At 42.2% G+C, this 24851-nt stretch overlaps 1 protein-coding gene across 1 annotated transcript; it reads right to left on the bottom strand.

Annotated features, from left to right (window-relative positions):
• Positions 1–322: 322 nt before the first annotated feature.
• Positions 323–24483, bottom strand: LOC134653123 (cyclin-dependent kinase 12). The gene is made up of 17 exons (XM_063508428.1): positions 24172–24483; positions 23033–23850; positions 22122–22136; positions 20046–20197; positions 19359–19497; positions 17175–17300; positions 16373–16493; positions 15402–15731; positions 13590–13763; positions 12911–13028; positions 11847–11959; positions 10420–10539; positions 6263–6490; positions 4348–4544; positions 2491–2695; positions 1480–1748; positions 323–576 (listed from the first exon to the last, which is right to left on the bottom strand). Exons 2-17 carry the CDS (start codon positions 23800–23802, stop codon positions 351–353), a joined length of 3303 nt encoding a protein of 1100 aa, XP_063364498.1. The 5' UTR covers positions 23803–23850; positions 24172–24483; the 3' UTR covers positions 323–350.
• Positions 24484–24851: the final 368 nt, after the last annotated feature.

Here is a 24851-nt window from a genome sequence, read left to right as displayed (position 1 = left end):
CATCTATTGTCAAGTAGCAGTACTGATAGTTCCGATGCTAGATGCTAATAGTCTTTTTGGTACTAAAACTGATGTATGGAGTGAGCACTCTATGTATTTTTTTCTCTATGACAGCACCATGAGCCTATCCATAATGTCCGTAGTAGTGCTCCGTGTACTATTTGACGGGCGGCGCGGTGTCGGGCTGGGGTTGCTCCTTATAGGGCTCGCTCTTGAAGGACGCATCGGACTGGTTGGAAGAGTCCTGCTTGAAGGCCTCCTTGGCTTCCTCGCCGTATGATGCCCGGTATCTGATCTGTAAACGCAGCACCGTGAGCCTATCCATAATGTCCGTAGTAGTGCTCCGTGTACTATTTAACGGGCGGCGCGGTGTCGGGCTGGGGTTGCGGGAGCTCCTTATAGGGCTCGCTCTTGAAGGAGGCATCGGACTGGTTGGAAGAGTCCTGCTTGAAGGCCTCCTTGGCTTCCTCGCCATAGGGCTTGGGTTTCTGTTCGTGCTCGCGCTGCTGGCGCCGCCGCTGCTTGGACCACAACTCGTGGCAATCCTGCCAGGTTGGGAGGGACGGTCCCGGCATCCTGAATACATTAAAGCTTTGGTTTCCTCGGATAGCGGTGCCGTCATATAGCGGCCGTCTCCATACAAATACTACGACATCCATATTTAGCCGTATTATTTAGTATGGAGACGGCCGCTATATGACGGCACCGCTATCCTAGGAAAACCGATCTTAAGTTTGTCATCGATACAGTTAGCTCATTCGTGGATCTTATTGCGATGAGATAAGGTTCACGAATGGTCAGGTGTTTGTTGGAACAGAACTCAATACACAATAAATATTTCATTACATAAATTATGACTATGAATTTAGACCTTACCTAATCTGGGATGCACTGCATGGTATGTAGACTAAAGGTATGTACGGACAAGATCGCGGGCTTATCGCCTGTAGAAACTAGTACAACTATAGTGTTTTATACTCACTAGTCTGGAACCACATTCTTCAGCCTAGAACTCTTAAAGGCATCTTCCGCCGTCACCTTTTTATCAGGATCAAGCTCCAATATCCTATCCAGCAGACTAAAGACCTAGAAGCTAATTCTACAAGTGGGTTTATACTCACTGGTCTGGTACTACATTCTTCAGCCACGGGCTCTTGAGGGCATCTTCCGCCGTCACCCGCTTATCCGGATCGAGCTCCAGCATCCGGTCGAGCAGAGACAGGGCGTGTGCTGGCATGAAGGCGAAGTGGTCGCGCACATATCGCCTGTAGAACCTAGTACTATTGTGTTTTATACTCACTGGTCTGGAACTACATTCTTCAGCCACGGGCTCTTGAGGGCATCTTCCGCCGTCACCCGCTTATCCGGATCGAGCTCCAGCATCCGGTCGAGCAGAGACAGGGCGTGTGCTGGCATGAAGGCGAAGTGGTCGCGCACATATCGCCTGTAGAACCTAGTACTATTGTGTTTTATACTCACTGGTCTGGTACTACATTCTTCAGCCACGGGCTCTTGAGGGCATCTTCCGCCGTCACCCGCTTATCCGGATCGAGCTCCAGCATCCGGTCGAGCAGGGACAGGGCGTGTGCCGGCATGAAGGCGAAGTGGTCGCGCACGCAGCGCTTGTGGAAGCGCTTGGGCCGCAGCGTGTGCCAGAGCGGCAGGTTGACCACGTTGGGCCACACGCCGGGCACGGGCGTGCCGCACACGCGGGATATCATCTCTAGCTGCATCATTTCCACGTTCGCCTGGAACAACATGTGGTATATATGACACCGTAAGATTGTGAACCCGTTAGTTTATAATCGAACGTAGGTTAGGTTAGGTTAGATTATAATCTCCCTACCGTCAGTTTATAATGTAACTTGCGAGATTATAATATGACGAGTGTTTACAATTTTACGGTGACATATACATGGCTATAACTGTGAAAATCGAAGTTCGAAAATTGTGGGCATTTTTGTCTGTCACTCTAATTACGCCTTCATTGGAGTACAAGAAAAAAGATCCCCGCAATTTGTGAATTTCGGTTCGCGGTAGCACTTCTGATCTAAACTTTCACGATTTTTACACATATTAAATTGTAAAACGGGACTCAATCGCGTATTTAAGTTCTATTATTTTTAAGTCGTAAAACTTAAATACGGAAATCTGATACAATTATTGCGTTTTTGTTAATTTTAACAGATTGTTGAGTGTTCCATTTTCGAAAACTTTTGGCTGTGGCGGTAAACAATTATTTCATGACACTAAGAAGGCACGCCTATCGTGTCAAATCATACGCCACACGTTAAAAACATTGATGACACGTCTGTCGTGCCATCCGCACCGAAACGGTTAACTTGTCGCGACTTGTGCCTCATAACTGAGGTGGGAACCATCATCGAGGTGGCTTAATCTGTCAGCTCCCAGCGGCTCATATTTGAGCCAGAACGCTTATGGGTGACGTCATATCGTGGGAAACGACAGGTTAATTTGAGGAGTCCTCACCTGGAACACGGGGTGTTTGAGGAACAACTCGCCCAGTATGCAGCCCATGGACCACACGTCGACGGCGGGGCCGTAGCGCTCCTCGCCGAGCAGCAGCTCGGGCGGCCGGTACCACAGCGTGATCACCTTGTTGGTGTAGGGCCGGGCGCGGTCTTCGGCGGACCACAGTCGCGCCAGACCGAAGTCGCCGAGCTTCACTTCGCCCCTGAAAACATTATCAACGACAAATAACACCAGTGGCCTGTTTATCAAAAGCTTGTAACTTGTAATACAAGCGGATGTCACTTTTTGACAGCTTTTGTTAGAAAGGGACTTCCACTTGTATTACAAGTTGCAAGCTTTTGAGAAACGGGCCCCAGACATAGATATATGTATGTCTGTTCCATAACACTAGAGCATAACTCCGATAGTACGGCTGAGGCCAAGTTCTCGGGATTCTATCCCACCCATACAAACGAAACATCCAAAATTTGCCACTGAAAATTGAACCAAAATTTTAGGAAATAGAGTTGATTTTCCGTCGTTTGAAAATTGAACGAAACAAAGCAAAAGCGACTCTGTTCCAATTGAACATGGTTTTAATTACATCGAACTGAATAGGTAACCTGAAAAAACCAGAAATAGTTATTTTCGATACAAGTCTTTGACGACCGGTCTGGCCTAGTGGGTAGTGACCCTGCCTGCTAAGCCGATGGTCCTGGGTTCGAATCCCGGTAAGGGCATTTATTTGTGTGATGAACACTAATATTTGTTCCGGAGTCATGGGTGTTTTCTATATATATATATATATAAGTATGTATTTATCTATATAAGTATGTATATCGTCGCCTAGCACCCATAGTACAAGCTTTGCTTAGTTTGGGGCTAGGTTGATCTGTGTAACATGTCCCTCAATATTTATTATTTATTATTTTATAAGTGCGAAAAAGAGGAAATTCGAAACGAGTGGCGATAAATTAAAACACGACCGAAGGGTGTGTTTTAAATCGACACGAGTTGCGAATTACCTATTCGCATGTGTATCGAACAACGTTTTACAATACGTATGACACTTTAAAGTTTCGACATACGCACGAAAAGTGCTATTTTAGGCACTAGTGCGGAAAAGCCCCATATGTATTGTAAAAAATGTTTTGGTTGAATTAGGTTTTTTACTGTTAAAAAACAGCGACGTAACGCACGATCTTTAAAAAAATATGCACAAATCTGGGTCATCAAGAGCTCATTTAGACGGCGCGCAAACTCGTATACAATTTCAGTTACATTGCGGACCATTGAGGTAACATCAATTCAGCCCACCGATCAAATGACGCAATGTAATGAAACTCGCATGCGAGTTCTCGCACCGTCTAAATGAGCCCTAACTCAAGCAAAAACTTTAAAGCACGATTCAGGATATTTACTGGACCAAACAACTCCATCTAGTATGAGATTCGTGAACTAGATCGAAATTGCGTGCAGCTCATGTCACCATTCCAAGAAAAATCTTATTAGCGTTTCAGGATTTTTTGTACACAGAACAGCGCCATCTAACGTGCGACTGGTAAACTAAACAAAAATGACGATCATTACTTCATTACACCAAAAAAAATCATGATAGCGCGATTCAGGATTTCTACTACACGTAATAACGCCATCTAGCGTACATTTCGTGAGCTTAATTTGCACGCAGCTGGGGTCAATATTCCGAGAAAAATTTGATAGCGCGATTCAGGATTGTTACGTACACGAAACAGCGCCATCTAACGTGCGATTTGTAAACTAAATAAAGTTAAATTTGACGCTGACGGTCAAAATCCCAAGTAAAAGAGTGCGATTCATGATTTTTCTACACAGAACACAAGCATTTGTACTCACTTATTGTTCATAAGTATATTACTGCACTTGATATCCCTATGTAGGAAATTCTTCCTGTGGCAGTACGCGAGCCCGTCGAGCAGCTGCCGCATGATGCTCGCGTTGTGCGACTCGGTGAAGTCCACCATCTTGGATTCCAGTAGACCCATCAAGTCGTGGTCCATGTACTCGAATACTAGGTAAAATGAGCCTTTGTCCTGAAAAGTAAAGCAAAAGATATATTTGTTATGAAGGTTCGAAATATCTTAATAACAAAACTTCCGTGAGACAAAGACATATTAAATATATTAAAAACGGGTCACTCACGTATTTTAAGTCGAAAAACGCTCGAAATGTTTCACTTCGTACCGAGAAGTGTCATCAGGAGCTTGCGTTTACGGTGACGGACCGGCGCAGACTGCCCGTTTTAATATGTTCGAAATATCATTTCATTTACAATATTTGTATCTACAATCTTATACCTTTAAACGAGCAATTCTTGTATATTTATATATTTATTTATATATTGAGGATCTCGGAAACGGCTCTAACGATTTCGATTAAATTTGCTATATGGGGGTTTTCGGGGGTGAAAAGTCAATCTAGCTAGGTCTTATCTCTAAGAAAACGCGCATTTTTGAGTTTTTATATGTTCCCAGATATTTTGTATGTACATGTAATGGATTTTTGTGTTTTTTAAAAAAATTGTTAGGGGAGTGAATCAACTTTTTTTGTCACTCGTTGACATAGTTACAATGGGCTGTCTACCAAGCTCGATAATAAGAGTTCTTCTACCAAACTGTGCTACTATTGACAACTTAGTGATAATAGGACAGAATAACAACAAGAGATAGTTGTCGTTGTGTTGTTGTTAGCCGCGACCACGACCAGTGAAACCTGTGTCGAAACTTCGGTAAATAAAGGTAATAAAATAAAATAAATTTCGCGATAGACCTGTCTATAAATGTGTATTACATTAGGATCGGATACCCATCCATTCACTCCAAAGCAGTATTTATTATCTAGGATCTTCAAAAAGAGCAATAAGTACATACCTTCCTAAAGTCCAAGGCGTCCTGTTTGTCAGTGACAATCTCCCTCAGGTTGACGATGTTCTTATGGTTCAGCTGGCGAAGAATCTTGATTTATCGCACGGCCGTGATGGAAGCCTTCCTCATTCTAAAGATTCTTGAGAAACAAACGTACCTTTCTAAAGTCCAAGGCGTCCTGTTTGTCAGTGACAATCTCCCTCAGGTTGACGATGTTCTTATGGTTCAGCTGGTGAAGAATCTTGATTTATCGCACGGCCTTGATGGAAGCCTTCCTCATTCTAAAAATTCTTGAGAAAGAAACGTACCTTTCTAAAGTCCAAGGCGTCCTGTTTGTCAGTGACAATCTCCCTCAGATTGACGATGTTCTTATGGTTCAGCTGGCGAAGAATCTTGATTTATCGCACGGCCGTGATGGAAGCCTTCCTCATTCTAAAGATTCTTGAGAAAGAAACGTACCTTCCTAAAGTCCAAGGCGTCCTGTTTGTCAGTGACAATCTCCCTCAGATTGACGATGTTTTTATGGTTCAGCTAGCAAAGAATCTTGATTTATCGCACGGCCGTGATGGAAGCCTTCCTCATTCTAAAGATTCTTGAGAAAGAAACGTACCTTCCTAAAGTCCAAGGCGTCCTGTTTGTCAGTGACAATCTCCCTCAGATTGACGATGTTTTTATGGTTCAGCTAGCAAAGAATCTTGATTTATCGCACGGCCGTGATGGAAGCCTTCCTCATTCTAAAGATTCTTGAGAAAGAAACGTACCTTTCTAAAGTCCAAGGCGTCCTGTTTGTCAGTGACAATCTCCCTCAGGTTGACTATGTTTTTATCGCTCGCACGGCCTTGATGGAAGCCTTCCTCATTCTAAAAATTCTTGAGAAAGAAACGTACCTTTCTAAAGTCCAAGGCGTCCTGTTTGTCAGTGACAATCTCCCTCAGATTGACGATGTTCTTATGGTTCAGCTGGCGAAGAATCTTGATTTCTCTCACGGCCGTGATGGGGAACCCTTCCTTCTCGTTCTCGAGACGGACCTTCTTGAGCGCGACCAGCTGGCTGGTGTTTTTGTCGCGCGCTTTGTACACCTGCCCGTAGGTGCCTTCGCCGATTTGGGTTATCACCTAGAAATAGATGGAGTTTTAATGATTTAACTCTTTTACAGACCGCATTTACCTATGTGTTAAAAAAAACAACGGGTTGCCGGCAGAAGTGAAAACTCAATGACTAGTCCAAAATGCACTATGTACAATCGAGGTTAACGCCATCTAGCGTTAGCGTTAATTACTTGAAACCCCTAAGCACATCACTGTTAGTACTCTAGTTATATAAATACCAGTTAGAGCGAAACTCACTACGTGGCATTTAAATCAATAAAGAAAAACTCAATGACATTACATGTAAGTTTTTCGATCAGGTCACGTGTCCGTCTTACGGTCACGTGATCGTCTTACGCTGTCTCGAGTTTATCATTTTTTCCCCACCTCAAAAAGTGCCCAGCGCCGCTAAAGAAGTGTTCACTTTAAAAATAGAAGACATTTACTTTGATATGCTAATTAGTAGTTTTAGCCTGCATCCAGTCGTCGTTAGCAAATTTAATATTTTTAATATGATATTAAGGGCCTACTGCAGCCGCGTCTGGCGCTTCGTAAACCACGCCCGCTAGTTCTTCCCTCCCCGCTAACACGCACACATGGAAACGCTTCGCGCCGCACGTGAAGTTTGTGTGACCTTTTAGCACCATCTAACGTTACAGAAGTTAACTACCATTATACGCGGTCGCTGCGGTCGGCCAGAAACTTAAATTCGGAAAAAATTTAAACAGATGGCGTTGTTACTTGTTCATAATAGCAAACAATAAAAATAATTAATAAACCTGAATATTTATTGTTGTTTTGGAAGATGTTAACAGCATAGAAGCAGCAGCGTATATAGCATATACGTTAAGAGTATTGATAATAAGAAAATAGCACAAGAACAGAAAAGAGATTATTTTTGATAAAATATGATGAAAACAGATTTACTTGATTACGCTCACCTGACTTTGCGGTCACTAAATGCAAATTTCAACCTTATTGTTATGGGGTTACAATACCCCTGGGGTTGCAGGTGTCCATAGTCGTTATTATTATAAATACTTTGGTTGAAATGCTTTTTAACCCTCGAATTTTTCATAGGTACAGTCACCTGCAATAATATGTTACTCTTCGACGGCCGCAAAAATATGCGACACGCTCGCTCTTATGGCTCTACAAATAAGATCTAACATGATCTACCGCAAAACGGCCTTCGGTGTGTAACATATTATTGCAGCTGACTGTACTCGTATTCATTGTTGTATAGGTAGGTATTAATATCTTTTATCCGATCGATTTGCATTTATTTGAAATAAATCACAGTGTTTAGTAATTATATGTTTTATTGAATAAGAGATTATTTAGGTATGTAATGAATACAGGGTGCCTTTTTGAAACACTCATTTTTAGGGTTTCGTAGCCAAATGGCAAAAAACGGAACCCTTATAGATTAGTCATGTCTGTCTGTCTGTCTGTCCGTCTGTCCGTCCGTATGTCACAGCCACTTTTTTCCGAAACTATAAGAACTATACTGTTGAAACTTGGTAAGTAGATGTATTCTGTGAACCGCATTAAGATTTTCACACAAAAATAGAAAAAAAAATTTTTTTGGGGGTTCCCCATACTTAGATAGAACTGAAACTCAAAAAATTTTTTTTCATCAAACCCATACGTGTGGGGTATCTATGGATAGGTCTTCAAAAATGATATTGAGGTTTCTAACATCATTTTTTTCTAAACTGAATAGTTTGCGCGAGAGACACTTCCGAAGTGGTAAAATGTGTGTCCCCCCCCCCTGTAACTTCTAAAATAAGAGAATGATAAAACTAAAAAAAATATATGATGTACATTACCATGCAAACTTCCACCGAAAATTGTTTTGAACAAGATCTAGTAAGTAGTTTTTTTTTAATACGTCATAAATCCCCTAAATACGGAACCCTTCATGGGCGAGTCCGACTCGCACTTGGCCGCTTTTTCTGGATAATTTTGAATTTCAATTGTCAGGGGTGCCTACATTATTTTTTAATACATTTTACAACGACAACAAACAAAAGTTCAAATTCGCCGTATTTTTATTACCCGGGTCGATCGCAACAAAATAGAAAATCATGTTTTTCAAATCTAAGCGTTATTGTAATTTATCTCAAATAACCAAAAAGTCAATCTGACTAGAACTTAAAAACGAACTGAATTATTTTAATATGTCGATTTTTCTTGGTGACCCAGGAGAATTTTTTTTGTATCCCATATAAAAAGAGCGTATCCCAATTCCCAATCGCGTATCGGTTTTGGTTTTTACTTATAAGTGTGAAAAATATATTTCATATTTCATTTATTGCATAGTCATGAACATAAATTACATAATAAGATGTTACAGTTAAGTTGGTCAATTCATGACACCCTGTTAGGGCACACAATATTTAGCTTACTATCTAATACCTATAAAACATTTCATAACATATCTATCGTTATCAGTGTGTAAAAAAGAAATAGTCAAATAATAATAACATGGTAAAATTAAATAAAAGATAAAATTAAATAACATTCCATACATTAACATTTCATGCAATAATTCAAAATTCCATGTCACAACAAATTAAGTTTGACGTATTTTAAGTAGGTGATAGATGATATAAAAAAAAACATCGACAAATTATGTTCAAAGAATTAATATCAAAACAGATGTCATAATTAGGATTGGCTACTTTAAGAAAGGGACAGAGAGATTTAATCCTCTCGCTCTGCACGTTTTTCTCATTCCTCCTTGTCAAGCCAAAATAAACTATAAAATGATAGTAACACAGTACATTGTAATATTCACTTTTTCCACGGTATCATGTCATTGTAAATTACTTATGTGAAATTGTAGTGGCGTGCGACTTTCAAACCGGAGGTCACGGGTTCGAACCCCGGCCCGTGCAAGTGAGTTTTTGTAAGTAGGGACCTATTTTTAGTGGTACTTAAATATAATAACTTTTCGTATTATTGAAATAAAATATTTTATTCAAACAAACTTAATAATATAATAATTAAAACGAATAATATCCATTAGTTTTTAATATTTATTCAATTATTTTAAATTATTTGAGCATGAAACATACTAGATTTATTTTTATCATTACAATAGAAAAAAAGCAAAAAATATATTCTTATAGATAGTTTATTTTCAAACAAAAATAAAGCAAAAAGTTACGGTTAGATTCTGATGGCTAAATACCAAACAGCTACCGATACATTTCAATATCTGTCGAAATTTCCTAACCCGTTGTAACTGACAAAGAGTATAGATTTCGACGTAGCATGACGTAGCCTAGCAAACACGCACACATGCGTAACGTATAGGCCTGTAAGAAGGCACCATCATAGGTTTACCTCCGATTCCGTTACTACTCAATGGAGTTACGACTCAACGTTTATTGGATATTAAAATTTTACGTAATTCGGAGCGCTGCGCGAAGTGACATAGGTCTTACCTCTTTGAGGCACGACGGCCATCTAACATTACTGGCATAAAGGATGCATTTATGACTTTGACGCATGACAGAATGAGAAACCGAACTGCGTAAAATGGGCGTTTGCTGTTGAATTCATAAAATCAAAAATCGATAATAAATCCATCGGTAAAGGATAATAAGTTAATATTTAGTTCTTTGAAAGTTAAGACGAGATGAAAACCTTTGCTGTAAGGTGGGTTGTGCTGGATATGGATGTGTTTTCTAGTTGCACGAAGCTAAAACCGAAAAATGAACACGTAAGTTTGGATTTATTTTCTATCGAGAAAATTTTAAGCATTCGTGTTTCGACTACTACGAAATCTCTTATCATATAGTCAAGAAACATATATCCGAAAATCACTACTGTTTGTTTCCGGGGCTAGCCACTGCCACCTTTCTAAGATCCTGTTATTTTTCGATGCACGGCCTTAAAGAGATTAGACTTGTTCTAGGCAAGTAGACAATCCAGGTAATACAGACCTGGAAACCGTCGACGCACTTCTCGCCCCAGTCCTTGGCGTGGTGCGTGGGCGTGGCCACGGGCACCACCTTGGACCCGCGCCGTTTCAAGATCCGCGGCCTTTTTAGTTTCGACAGCGACTGAAATGTTACATTCCAGTGAATATAGTGATCTTAGTTTTCTAAAGAACTGATCGAAAGAGAAAATGGTTTGCAAAATAACACCTTTTTCAAAGTCGGTTAAAAGTGAAGCCTATATCACCTTCACCTGCGTCTGAAACATCGATTTGTGTCTGATGCTTGCGTAAAGAACCGGCATAAAGAAGATTGCGACAGACACTTTTGGCGCGTTGTATCATATTATGCGAAACTGCGTAGGGGGCGCCAATCCCACAATAAGTCACAATGTAAGGGTCTACCTAAAACGAGAGAGTCGACATTTTGTTATCTATCCTCTCTATCACTCTTGCATATACGAGCGATAAAGAGGCAGATAGCTGAGTTTCGATTTGCGTTTCCCGGTAGGACCTTTGTAAACAAACCGCCTTGATGTATCAATGTCATATTTGATTGTCTGTGAAAACTTGTCAGAAAACAGTTGAAGGCACAGTATGTATAAGCTACTCTATGATTTACTAAAGGCGCTAGTGCTGCAATCTGGCGGCAAAACATTGCAGTAATAGGGATGATGACACATGTTGAATTTTATAACAAAATCTAGTAAAATAGATAGCAAACGAGCAATTTATCACAATAATGTGGATATTCAAATAAAATATTGAAAAATTACAAAATTACCTGAAAGTTTCAAAATTTAAGTTTTTTTTACTTCCAAAAACGATAAAAGTAAGGGTACCATTCGATTCCTTACATTTCATCCAAAATAATATTGTATAGCAACTATATACATAAACGCAATATTTCACCGACAAAAACGCAATTTTCTTATTTTGTCCATACCACAAGATGGGCGATGACGTCACGGCCTCTGGCCGTTTTGTATAGGGCGTTTCGCGAGTGAAGTGCGACTGTCGGACTTTGACTACAATTTCTGACTTTTGTGTTACTTTAATGCAATGGGTCCCATACAGACATTTGATCCTAAAAACAAACCCGATCGATTGATACCATAAAAAAAATTAGTCATGTAGCCTATACTCCCTATTTGTGCATACACATGTAGCCCGCGTTTTTACTTGATAAAAAGATAAAGATAAAAGATAGTTTATTCAAGTAGGCATAATTACAATGCGCTTATGAACGTCAAATAAAGCTAGGTAGACCGGCTCCAACCCTACACCTCTGCCCCGAGAAGATTTAAATCCCCCCTCAATTGGAGGAGGGTATCCCAATATGGGACCGGCAACAAACTCGGCGGGACACATCTTTTCAAAAATAATTACATTGCTGTGTGTAACATAAAATATATCAGTTATTAATATACGTACATTTTCCTTGCCCTTCCTGGAGTTGAACACGTGCGAGTACTGGTCGCTGGCGGCGGGCGGCGGCGTGCTGCCGTCCAACTCATCACCGCTCAGCTCCTCCGAGCCCGGGATCACTGGAAATACAACTATAATGTTATACTCGTAAGGTTTCATTTCAAATGTCACATAGTCAAACTGTGTGTACGTGGGTCATAGACTAGGAATCCTCTAGACTGAGTTTAGAGCAATTATTTCATGAAACCGATGCTGCCAAAAATACGGGGGTGCGGGGGGACCAGGTGAGCGAATCCCGTGCCGTGATTGGTCCGTTCAAAGACACGGACCAATCACGGCACGGGATTGACTCGAAGATGGAGTAAAACTACCGTATAAGTGGCAGAGGGGGTAGCGTTACTATGCTCAGTCTAGAGGATGTCTTGTCTGTGACGTGGGTACTTGCGTCGCATTTGCAAGATCTTGACGTTACAGTAACGCACCCTATTCTTTTCTGTCATAACGAGCGAAATTGATTACGAAATCACCAAAAACGTGTGTTCTCGACACAAAAAGGTCCAATATCAATGATAACGCTGGTAATAATAATTGCTTTTTATGAAATTGCGCAAGGTTCGTATTACACCTGTCCATTTTCTTGGTCCAATGTGCATTGCGTCTTACTTTCTCATGCATAACGCAAATACACATTGGACAGAGAAATTGGACAGTTGGAATACCAACCTTAGAGGCAACTAAAAGTTCAGTGTTCATTCAAACTTTATGCTACATTTTAAAAACAAAATTGCATTTCATGAATTCTATAGTAATTTAAATTGTATTTTTTTTCCTTATTTTCTCGTAATGCATGTTAATTGTAAGATTTTTTTTTTAAAGATGTGTCCCGCCGAGTTTGTTGCCGGTCCCATATTGGGATACCCTCCTCCAATTGAGGGGGGATTTTAAATCTTCTCGGGGCAGAGGTGTAGGGTTGGAGCCGGTCTACCAAGCTTTATTTGACGTTCATAAGCGCATTGTAATTATGCCTACTTGAATAAACTATCTTTTATCAAACTAAGTTTTTTTTTTACCAGGTGGCATTGGCAAGTTCATGATTCCAGTCTTCTTGGGTTTCTCGGGCTTCTTGACGGGGCTAGGTGACGGCGTGCTGAGCGGACTCTCGTTCGCGAGCGTCTTTAGATCGTCAACCTGAAAAATATACAATTCAGTAATGTTAGAACTGACCGGTAACTATGCAATGCTGAGCGCGATGCTGGCATAAAAACGAATAGTTTCACTAAGCTTAAGACGCAATTTAGACTACATTTTTTCATGGGCTCTATATCTCGGATCTAAACAGATTTAGGAAAGGCAGCAGGCATCCAGGGAGAAGGGTAAATAGGGTCCCGATTAATACTGTAATCTAAAACGCGATTAACTCTGCAATCGATTTCGCAAGCGACTGAGTGTGTGAGCGCCACCATTGTGAAATTCCTGTGAAAGTTTGTCATTTCATGTGACGTAACTTTTCGTCGCTGCCGAGTTTAGACGAACTCTAGTTTTGTATAATCTATACGTCTTATAAAACAAACTCCCCCACCGCGACTGCCTGTTTGCGTGTATGTATGTTCGCGATAAACACAAAAACTAGTGAACGGATTTTCATGCGGTTTTCACCTATCAATAGTGATTCTTGAGGAAGGTTTAGGTGTATAATTTGTTGAGGTTTACCCGCGGAGTCGGGGAGGGTCGCTAGTTAGTTTGTTGTACCTGTGTGTTGGGCGGCATGGGCAGCTTGACGAGGCTCTTGGGCTTGGGCGGCGGCGGCTGCTGGCTGTTGAAGTAGACGCCATCTACCACGCTACCCCCCACTTTGGGGAGGGGAGGTAAGGCCGGCGTTGGTGCTGCCACTGGGGTTGGGGCTGGCGGGGTAGGCTGTTTCACCTGCGAAATAATACAAGTTTTAATGTCTTGGTTGAGACGATATGGATATTGGCAATTCTACATAAAACGAGCAGAAACCGAGGCAAACGCACGCGCTGTTGTCTCGGCCGAGGCACGTCTACACACAAATCGAGTTGCTTCAGAGTCCACGTTGCTGCTGAGGCAGGTCGTTCTGTGCAAAGCCGCCTAATGATGGGTGTGACTTTTAGTCTATTTGGTAATGAAACCCTTTAAGTCTGTTTGTTTGTTCGTTTTTTCCATTGTATTTGAAAACCTGCATAAATGGATCAGTGCGACCGCGTCAGGTAACAGTACTAGTCACGGCACGGTGCTATATAATATGTGGTCCGATTTTTTTTTAGATTAGAAATTTTACAACTTCAAAAGTAGTGGTAACTTTTTTATTCCAAAATCAAATCTAAGTAACTGCACCGAATTATAGTGCCGTTTACATATTATTGTACAGCTTTATTATTTATCATAGGGACCCTAGAATTTCGGAAGATAACATTAAATATCATAGATGAATTATCATCAATGAATTTGTACATATGTAAATAATTGTGAATATTTTGCATGCTATAGAATATGGCTAATTAAGGAATGTACATAACATTGTAATAACACCTGTAAACCAACCCTTATTATAGCAAAATAAATTGATTGATTGATTGATTGATAGGAAAGAACTCTAGTATTTCGGAAGAAAGAGTTTATTACCAGTACTTTTAAGGCTAGAAAATTTCTAATTTAAAAAAGCGGACAAGTGCGAGTCGGACTCGCCCATGAAGGGTTCCGTATTTAGGCGATTTATGACGTATAAAAAAAAACTACTTACTAGATCTCGTTCAAACCAATTTTCGGTGGAAGTTTACATGGTAATGTACATCATATATTTTTTTTAGTTTTATCATTCTCTTTATTTTAGAAGTTACAGGGGGGGGGGGACACACATTTTACCACTTTGGAAGTGTCTCTCGCGCAAACTATTCAGTTTAGAAAAAAATGATATTAGAAACCTCAATATCATTTTTGAAGACCTATCCATAGATACCCCACACGTATGGGTTTGATGAAAAAAATTTTTTTGAGTTTCAGTTCGAAGTATGGGGAACCCCAAAAATTTATTGTTTTTTTTTCTATTTTTGTGTGAAAATCTTAATGCGGTTTACAGAATACATCTACTTACCAAGTTTCAACAGTATAGTTCTTATAGTTTCGGAGAAAAGTGGCTGTGACATACAGACGGACAGACAGACATGACGAATCTATAAGGGTTCCGTTTTTTGCCATTTGGCTACGGAACCCTAAAAACGGGGTATAGCAGAGGTCAGGGGCATCTTTAAGCTGCAACGCGTTAAGCAATGTGACGTTTTGCGGTCCTTAGCTGTACAGTACCTCTTCTCCGTTGCTCTTGACAGTCTCCTGGGTGCTCTCATCAGCGGCCAGGGCGCCGAACTCGGGCGGGGGCAGCATGGGCGGCGGGGGCCCCGCCCCCGGGAGCGGGATGTTCCCCACGTCGTGCTCGCTGGGGGCGGGGGCGGGGGCGGGGGCGTCGCCGTTCTCCTTGAGTTGCGCGGCGCCGTCCGAAGTGGCGTTAAGCAATGTGACGTTTTGCGGTCCTTAGCTGTACAGTACCTCTTCTCCGTTGCTCTTGACAGTCTCCTTGGTGTTCTCATCAGCAGCCAGGGCGCCGAACTCGGGCGGGGGCAGCATGGGCGGCGGGGGCCCCGCCCCCGGGAGCGGGATGTCCCCCACGTCGTGCTCGGGGGCGGGGGCAGGTACGGGGGCGGGGGCGGGGGCAGGTACGGGGGCGGGGGCGTCGCCGTTCTCCTTGAGTTGCGCGGCGCTGTCCGAAGTGGCGTTGGAAAGCTCGTCGATAGTGAGCACCTCCGGGTTGTTGATGGAGGTGGTGGTCGATAGCGCGCCCTGAGACTCCTCTTTCTGGTCTAGGATCTCCTGTAGTTTCTGTAGGAAGTTTGTGTTGTTTTTAATACTTGGGACCTTACAACCTCAGCTTCAATAAACAAGATATCCATTTGTGATACTTCGATTAAGAAAATGCAGTAAGGTTATGTTATTTTATGCCCCACATTTTGGAAAAGCCCCTCCTCTTCAAACAGCTGGATCGTTTTTATCAAACACTACTCTAGCGACCCGCCCCGGTTTCGAACGGGTTAACAAATTATACATAAACCTACCTCTTGAATCACTCTATCTATTAAAAAAAAACGCATCAAAATCCGTGGCGAAGTTTTAAAGAGCCAAGCATACATACAGACAGACAGGGAATCGACTTTATTTTATACTATGTAGTGATAGCTAAGAAACTCGCTTTCACAATAAAAAAACGCATCTAAATCGATCGCACCGTTTAAGAGCTCCGATGCCACATTGGCATCAATCTTATTACACCCCTCTATTTACGTCGGGGGTTGAAAGAAAAGTAAAAAGTGGTATCAACTCATTAAGCCTTAATCAACATTTTCAAGTCAACGGTCACCTGGGCGTGTTACATACTCGTAAAATGGGTTACAAAAGAAAAATAAGTACTTACCAAAATGATATGAAACCTTTTTAAAGTTCGAAAAATAAAAAAAAATACTTACCTTAGCCCTCTTATGTTTATCCTTAACGAGTTCAGCGAACAAGCTTGTATCGCTGATCTTCTCTTTGAAGTCTATCCTGCGCTGCAGAACTGACGGCGGACTCGGAGAATCATGCTTGGGCCTGTAATATATTAGTTACATGAGTTTCTAGAATAAACGAATATATGACGTTCCAAATGTGGAAAAACTGAATGAACAGTTTTACGTAAGGTGCAAGGGGACAATTTAGACTGCGGGGTAATTTAAACTTATCGAAATATCTTCCATGTTTTACATTATTAACTAGAGTGCCATATATGTCCAGATAGCGAAAAATATGTGTTGTGTCACAGAATAAATAATAGTACTAAGTACAGAAGACTCACTCTCTAACAAAACACGTCTGTTACGATCAGCACAGATATGGCCGCTAGGTGGCGACAGCGCCACGCGCGGCTTATGGCTTTCCCCAAAATTGGGGCCGAACGGATGTACTTTTAGCTACCTGCAAAGCGACGAAATCGCGGAGTGAGACACGCCTGGTTGTGTGTGACTCTAGCTAATAATGTCAAACATGGAAGATATTTCGATTAATTTAAATCACCCCACAGTCCACAGTCTAATGCCCCCCTACACCTTACTGGTATTTTCATAAAATAAGGGTATATTAAAGTGTGTGTACAAAGACAAATTATATGCTGTTCGATTACTTTTTTGTATTGATGCATAAGGGAGCCATGTGTGTTAAGGCTATGGACTCTATTTCTAAATCAATAGGGTCTAAAACTTAAAGAGTAACTTATAGTAGCTATAGTAAACATACCTGTGTCGTTCTCGCGAAGGCTCGCGATGTCGAACCCGATGTCGCGGCGGAGAAGGCGACGACCCGCGCCGGCGGCCGCGCGACAACGAGCGTCGGCGTTTCAGCGATGTGCGGGACGGGGAACGTCTGAAACACGTGGGAAATGTTAAATTTCAATATTTATAAGTGTTTATAGGCAAAAATAAAGAAATTTCCTCCTTCCTCATCACAGGCCTTTGGGAGCGTTCAAGTATTACGTAACGCAATTTTTAGACATTTTCGACCCCCCCTTCCCCCCATGTAACGCGCCGTAACGTTTTTCTGTACTACTCCCCCCCCCCCCCTAGTAAAACGTTACGTAACCATCCAAGAGACCATTTTTTTACCTAAAGACCACAATTATGTGGCGTAAAGTACCTGCCGGCCTAGCCAAGGTGACAATCGCTATCGCTTCGACAACGAAACGCTTTGTGTCTCTCTATCACTATTCGATATTAGTGCGACAGTCACAGTTGCGTTTCGATCGCTACGGAGCGACAGCGATTGTCACTTTGGCTAGGCCGGCTGAAAGGTTAAAATCAATGTTACATAACGCGTAGTTCAAACCCCCCCTCCCGCCCCTGTAACGCATCGTAACGTTTTACAAGAACCCCCCCCCCCCCCTCCCCCCAAATGCGTTACGTAATACTTGAACGCTCCCTTTGCGTCTATTGCAGAAGATTTAAGCATTGCTGTTTAGACAACGGGTTTGGTGACTGTGGAGGCCGTGCGCGAGGCAGCACGTCGCACATGTTTGGCAGAGAAAACTCATGCCACATGAGGTTCCAGTCCCGGTTTGCTTTCTGCTATCTAAAGCTTTAAACCAGGCTTGGTCGCAAAGCCTTCTCCCCTCCACAACACGCTTGCCCAATCCATCACGGTCTTCAGCTAAAGGCCCGTCTCCATTATGCGCGGCAAACTATCGAACATTGGCTCGCGAGGCAGCCGCACGCAATGGATACCGGGTTGGCTCGCGAGCCAGCGCGATCTGATCGAGTTGGCTCGCGAGCCAATCCGGTATCCATTGCGTGCGGCTGCCTCGCGAGCCAATGTTCGATAGTTTGCCGCGCAATATGGAGACAGGCCTTAAGGTTTCCCAGTCATGGTGGTGGCCTCAGCGTCAGGTAACTGACCTGCCGGAGCCTCTGAGGTCCCGGTGGCGGTCCCTGTCCCGGCTGCGGTGCCGAGCTGTAGTCGCGATATACCCACTGTGCAGTATCTAAGTGAGGACAGGTGACTGACCTGCCGGAGCCTCTGAGGTCCCGGTGGCGGTCCCTGTCCCGGCTGCGGTGCCGAGCTGTAGTCGCGATATACCCACTGTGGAGTATCTACGTGACAACAGGCGACAGGTGACTGACCTGTCGGAGCCTCTGATGTCCCGGTGGCGGTCCCTGTCCCGGCTGCGGTGCCGAGCTGTAGTCGCGATATACCCACTGTGGAGTATCTACGTGACAACAGGCGACAGGTGACTGACCTGTCGGAGCCTCTGATGTCCCGGTGGCGGTCCCTGTCCCGGCTGCGGTGCCGAGCTGTAGTCGCGATATACCCACTGTGGAGTATCTACGTGACAACAGGCGACAGGTGACTGACCTGTCGGAGCCTCTGATGTCCCGGTGGCGGTCCCTGTCCCGGCTGCGGTGCCGAGCTGTAGTCGCGATATACCCACTGTGGAGTATCTACGTGACAACAGGCGACAGGTGACTGACCTGTCGGAGCCTCTGATGTCCCGGTGGCGGTCCCTGTCCCGGCTGCGGTGCCGAGCTGTAGTCGCGATATACCCACTGTGCAGTATCTAAGTGAGGACAGGTGACTGACCTGCCGGAACCTCTGATGTCCCGGTGGCGGTCCCTGTCCAAGCTGCGGTGCCGGCGCGGGCTGTAGTCGCGATATACCCACTGTGGAGTATCTACGTGACAACAGGCGACAGGTGACTGACCTGCCGGAGCCTCTGATGTCCCGGTGGCGGTCCCTGTCCCGGCTGCGGTGCCGAGCTGTAGTCGCGATATACCCACTGTGCAGTATCTAAGTGAGGACAGGTGACTGACCTGCCGGAGCTTCTGATGTCCCGGTGGCGGTCCCTGTCCCGGCTACGGTGCCGGCGCGGGCTGTAGTCGCGATATACCCACTGTGGAGTATCTACGTGACAACAGGCGACAGGTGACTGACCTGCCAGAGCCTCTGATGTCCCGGTGGCGGTCCCTGTCCCGGCTGCGGTGCCGGCGCCGCGGGGAGCCGCGCGAGCGGCGCCGGTGCCGCCGCGGGCTGTAGTCGCCGCGGCCTCGTGATATCGCTCGTTCAGGGGAATCTGCAAAAACAATCACTTAGAGCAGCGGTCGGCAACCCGCGGCCCGTGAACCTGTCACTTGCGGCCCGCGAGCGTCCCTGGCAATTTTGTATGTAACATTGACAAACGACAATGTCTGATAAAGTCATAAATATTAACAAAGTGCGGCCCGCGTCAACTTCGTTAACTACTATGTGGCCCTTGGCTGCTAAAAGGTTGCCGACCGCTGACTTAGAGCCCATACGCAGTTACTTCATAAACCATTGGCTGATCTGAAATCTGACAAAACTAGTTACATTCAAAGTTGTTCTAAGAAATATGTTGTCAGGTGACTGAGGCCTTGTTGGGGGTCTGTATCTATAGTCGTACTCTCTCTCTCTCTGTCTTTTATATTTGAGCGATAAAGAGGACATATTCGGATTTTTTGTACTCCTGCTCGTCGCCAAAATATAGACTCCGTCATTGTCTCGTGGTATGTGGTCAACAGCTTATGTTGTGGAATTCTATAAGGTAATCATAAGCATATTTACAAGCATAAGGATATTTAGAAGAAGGAAATAGGATATTACCAGAAATTATCATAATTGGTGACTGGGGCCTGTGTTCAGGCCAGTAATCCCGTCTGTGTTCATAGTCCTGGTCGTCTCCCGAGTCTATCGTCACGGTCTCGTGGTACGGGGGCGCGACCGGCGTGTGTGGTGTAGTGGATTTTTGTCTTCTCCTGTCAAGTGTGACACTTATTTTAGAAGAAATAAGACTTATTTTCGTGAAATGTTGTTTATAGAGCTGTGATAAAAATGAGGAGAATATTAACCCTTTAAACGCCAAGTATCCTCAAAGGCGTCTTGAGTTTGTACCCATAGCAGAGAAAGTTTAGCACATGCTATCAAATTACGGCGTTATTCGTAAATGTCTGCTAAGTTAATCAGCTGATGATCGTCGTTTGTCCCTCTCTATGGCATAACGACAGATAGGGACAAACGACGTTCATCAACTGATTAAGTTAGCAGTTTATGATTTTTATGAATAACGAAATTAATCTTTACGTTTTTAACGTTTTAGTTTATATTTGATAGATTGTACTAATGGTGTTGGCGTATGTCTGTTGGACAAGAGAAATGGCGTTCAAAAGGTAAACAAAATTTAACAAAACACTACTAACACATTTTACCATTTTTCACATGAAACTTTCGTCATTAAAAACTTTCCGTCCTAAGTTAAATTTAAATTTTCAACGTATAAATTTGCTTCAAGATTGTGTAAATTATATTTAAACAAGTTTACATTGCAAGTTACATGAGAAAACTGCATGTAATGTCGCACTATTCGGTAACTAAGGACAACAGCATATGTAGAATCAGTGTTGCCATGTGAACATACACCAATGCCCTGTTTATCAAAAGCTTGTAACTTGTAATACAAGTGGAAGTCCCTTTTTGACAGCTTTTGTTAGAAAGGGACTTCCACTTGTACTACAAGTTACAAGCTTTTGATAAACAGGGCACTGCACGTTAGCTTCTGAATGACGGAGTTTTTACATTTGAATTACTACTTTATCGTGATAATCATAAAGTTTATATTACAAGTAGACCATGCGTGTTTTAAACGAGTTTGTTATTTTTGTGTTAAGGTAGAAAAGCTAATGGATTAAAAGTTAAAACAATCAGTCAATCACAAGCAATTTAGAAGTGATAAGGCGGGTCCACACAGAACGAGTCACGCGATGAAATTGCAGCGCGGCCGCGATGCCTCGAGCGAGCTACGCCTTCAAAGACCTAACTGCCTCGCGCGGCAAACTTCTCGCGCGGCAAATTCGTCGTTCTGTTTGGGGCCTTACCTGCCGGCTTAGTATACGAACGCCGCGACAGTATCTCGCCCGCGAGATGACTACCCGTCTTTTTCAAACTGTATTAATTAGAGAAACGGGTAGTCTCGCGTTCGAGATACTGTCGCGGCGCTCTTGTGCTAAACCTACTACAGATGCTAGCAAATTTGTGTGAGCTTAGTGCGCATTGAATGTCATTTGCGGGCTACTGTACCATGTATTTATTATATACTAATTATAGTACTGGCAACAAGAGTTGTGTGAATTAATTACACACACAACTAAGTAATGAACGAATAATTAATTAACAATAATTAATGTAATTTTGTAAGCTAACTTAATTTGGTCAAAATCAAAGTCCATATTTAGGTAAATATAAAGTATAAACCGCTGTTTAAAGGCATGTATAAGTTTATTTTGAAGATTTTATTTATTTATTATTAAAATCAGTAAATGTCAATAATCAAAGTTAAGTTTAGTTTGGTCTTCTACGATAATTTTTGCCGCATGGCAGGGGATCCCCATTTAAAATCCAAGCTGTGCAGATAAAACGGAACGGCCAAGGTGCTCATAAATATCTGATAAAGACTCTATTACATAAACGCTAAGTGGATTTTCAGATATTTTTTTGGATATCTCTGATGGCAACTGTACATGTTGTGTGTATTTATGTACTATTCATACCTGTGTTGGACAAATAAACGATTTTATATTTGTATTTTGTATTTGTATTAACCATAACTCTCGTTGCCATACCTATAGTTATGTATATAAGAATAAATAAAACATTAAAAATATAAATTATTGCATTAGAAATTACCTTGTATCAATATGGCTGCATGAAAGAGAAAACACGTTAAATAAAAAAAGGTTACATTATTCAAAATTAGTAGGTAATTGAATTGTAAAATTTGTAAATGGTCAAATTTTCCGGAAAATTGCTTGTAAATTGTAATAATTTGTGGTACGCGTAATTGTAGATTTTTCGCGACAATTTACATATTTGTATAAATTTTCCATTACAAATTTGTCATTTGTGAATTTTGTGATATGCCCAGTTGTACTAAACACATATATTTGTAACTTGTCACTTGTAAATTGTAATTGTAAGTTTCGTGGTATAGGCCCCTGATGGTGACTGTACAACATTGTAAAAGCTACAAAAAGCTACAAGTTTAGCTTTGTGTAATAAACACATTTAGAGCGCAGGGTAATGTTGAATAACAGAGAAAAAGATAAAACTTGTATGGCATTAGTCTGCTTTTTTGGTTCCTATATCATAAAAACCCTCCCTTATGATGTGTTAATAAACAAAAAACAGTACTAAAATAATCAGTTATGTCCCACAAGGAAAATGGAGTAATAGGAGTAGATGAACTTGTGAGGATTGATTGACCTTTTTTGATTAGATAAATAATGCTGGACTACATAAAAGCTTCTTAGTTATAGATATTACATTATCCAACAACGGGGTATTCATTCATGGTTGTTGGTACTGTCTTTTTTTAATAAATCAAAATTGATTACAGTATAAAATATAAGTTCTAGTATTTTGTAATTTGTTTTTGCAAACAAAAACCATAGCTAGACAACAATGTCTCTAGCAACCACTTAGCGGAATAGAATTTCATTTTGATTTATATAGGCTCTGAGAGTTGTTTGTCCTACTATTGGCAATAAAAGCATGCATACAGAATACATTATCATGCATTAATAATAATCAATGCTCACCTCATTAGTGGAGATCTCTCTCTGGGAGAGTAAGGCAACGGATGCAAGGGCTCTGCGATGAGCGGAGGGCGCAGCCTCGGCGACGGGTCTCGACGAACTTCCCTGACCAGTGGCGGCGGTGTCGATGGGGACACCGGTGAGCAAGAACCATTCTGCAATGGAGATGAGGCCTTTTCCCATTCGCTCACAGGCACTTGAGTATATCTCTGAGGACTTGGTGGCCTCCCAGGAGTAGCAGTAGGTAAGTTATCATCCGGAGACACACTTTCTAAGCTAGCGGATCTCGACCGGTGCTTGCTTTTCTTCTTTTTCTTTCTTTTGTCCTTCTTCCGCTTATCCTTCTTCTTCCTCAACCGGTGATCTTCTAGCTCCAACTCTGTTTCCACAAAGTCTAAGCTGCGCCTCTTCTTAGAAGCTGCCGAAGAAGAATCACGGGTAAGAGCGTACTCGTCTACAATGCGTCGGCTCGTCGTCGTGACTGATATCGTCTTGTCGTCGACGAAAGTGCGTATCGAGTGGGACTTCCTCGTCCGGTCGAGGTCGTCGGCGATGTGCCGGCTGATGGAGCTCGCCTCGCTCTCGATCTCGCCGGCCTCCGGGGCCGACAGAGCCTCGGAACTGACATCCGAGTACTCCACCAGCGGCTTGTGAGAGTTAGCTGTTGCATAAGATTGGTCATGGGTACCGCTAGAGCTCCTGTGCTTTTTGTGCAATCGCTTTTTGTGCTTCTCCTTGTGGTGTTTGCTGTGCCTCTTCTCGTACCGCTCCATGGCCGTGGGGCGGCGCTCCGCCCGGGCAATAACTTCACATTACATCAACTGAAACAACCAGCACACTCAGTCCAACTGCTGTCAACATCACACTGATAACAGATAACCACTTTGACCACTAACAAACTATGATAGAATAGAAACTTCCGAGTCATTTATCATGTCTCCACCTCAGTTATGCATGCGCGGAAATCTATCTATTTTATTACGTTAAACTAGAAAGCGATAGTTTTACTGTATTTAGCTAAAAATATATGTGACTTGAGATGAGACCACTTGCAATTTTCGTACAAAAAAGTGGACACTAATAAAATTAAAAACACCGTAAAACACATGCAAAAATATAAAAACAATAACACTAAGACTTACCTAAACATAAACGGACGTGAATCAGCTTCACACACAAAACAATATATTAGCGAAATTCCTAAATAGTACTTGATAGGATTTAATATCTTTGTATTTTTCCTAGTTTCGGCAAGCTTTTAGCCTGGAATATTATTATATATTAGTTCTTTAGTAGCTTTAGAGCCTTATTTTGCTAATCATGATCATAAAGAGCGCATTTATCATCGAATTACATCGGATTCTTTTTTATAGGAATTTTAGTACGTCGGATTGTAGTAGCCATTTGCTTTTTCATTTCATCATCTATCGGGAACGTGAGCCGTGAACGTGAATTGAATCAAGTAATTTCTTCTCTATGGTTGTTTGTATTGCGCGAATTTTAAATATAATTTTTTAAAATCAAGTTTTGAGCAGCTATAAACTTTTTATCAATAATTCATTAATTATGCTTTATTTTAGGAAGTATATCAGTATAATAATAAGGGACTAATTACTTCCATTAGCTTATAAAATCTCTAAAAGTCATATAGTTGTTTAAAAACAACGCTACATCTGTTTCCGCCGGAAACCTATGCTAACAAACGTATGATTACGTTACACGTGCGTGCCAGATATTCTAAAAAATAATTGCTATCATTATTTAGCCGTTTTTTAAAGAATACCTTGTAAATACTCGTGATGTGCCATAAAAAAGTAGTGTT

Source organism: Cydia amplana, chromosome 12, assembly GCF_948474715.1.
Source record: "Cydia amplana chromosome 12, ilCydAmpl1.1, whole genome shotgun sequence".
In the NCBI taxonomy this organism is placed as follows: domain Eukaryota; kingdom Metazoa; phylum Arthropoda; class Insecta; order Lepidoptera; family Tortricidae; genus Cydia; species Cydia amplana.
Note: the sequence above shows the minus strand (reverse complement) of the source record. Positions and strands in the feature narration are given on the sequence as shown.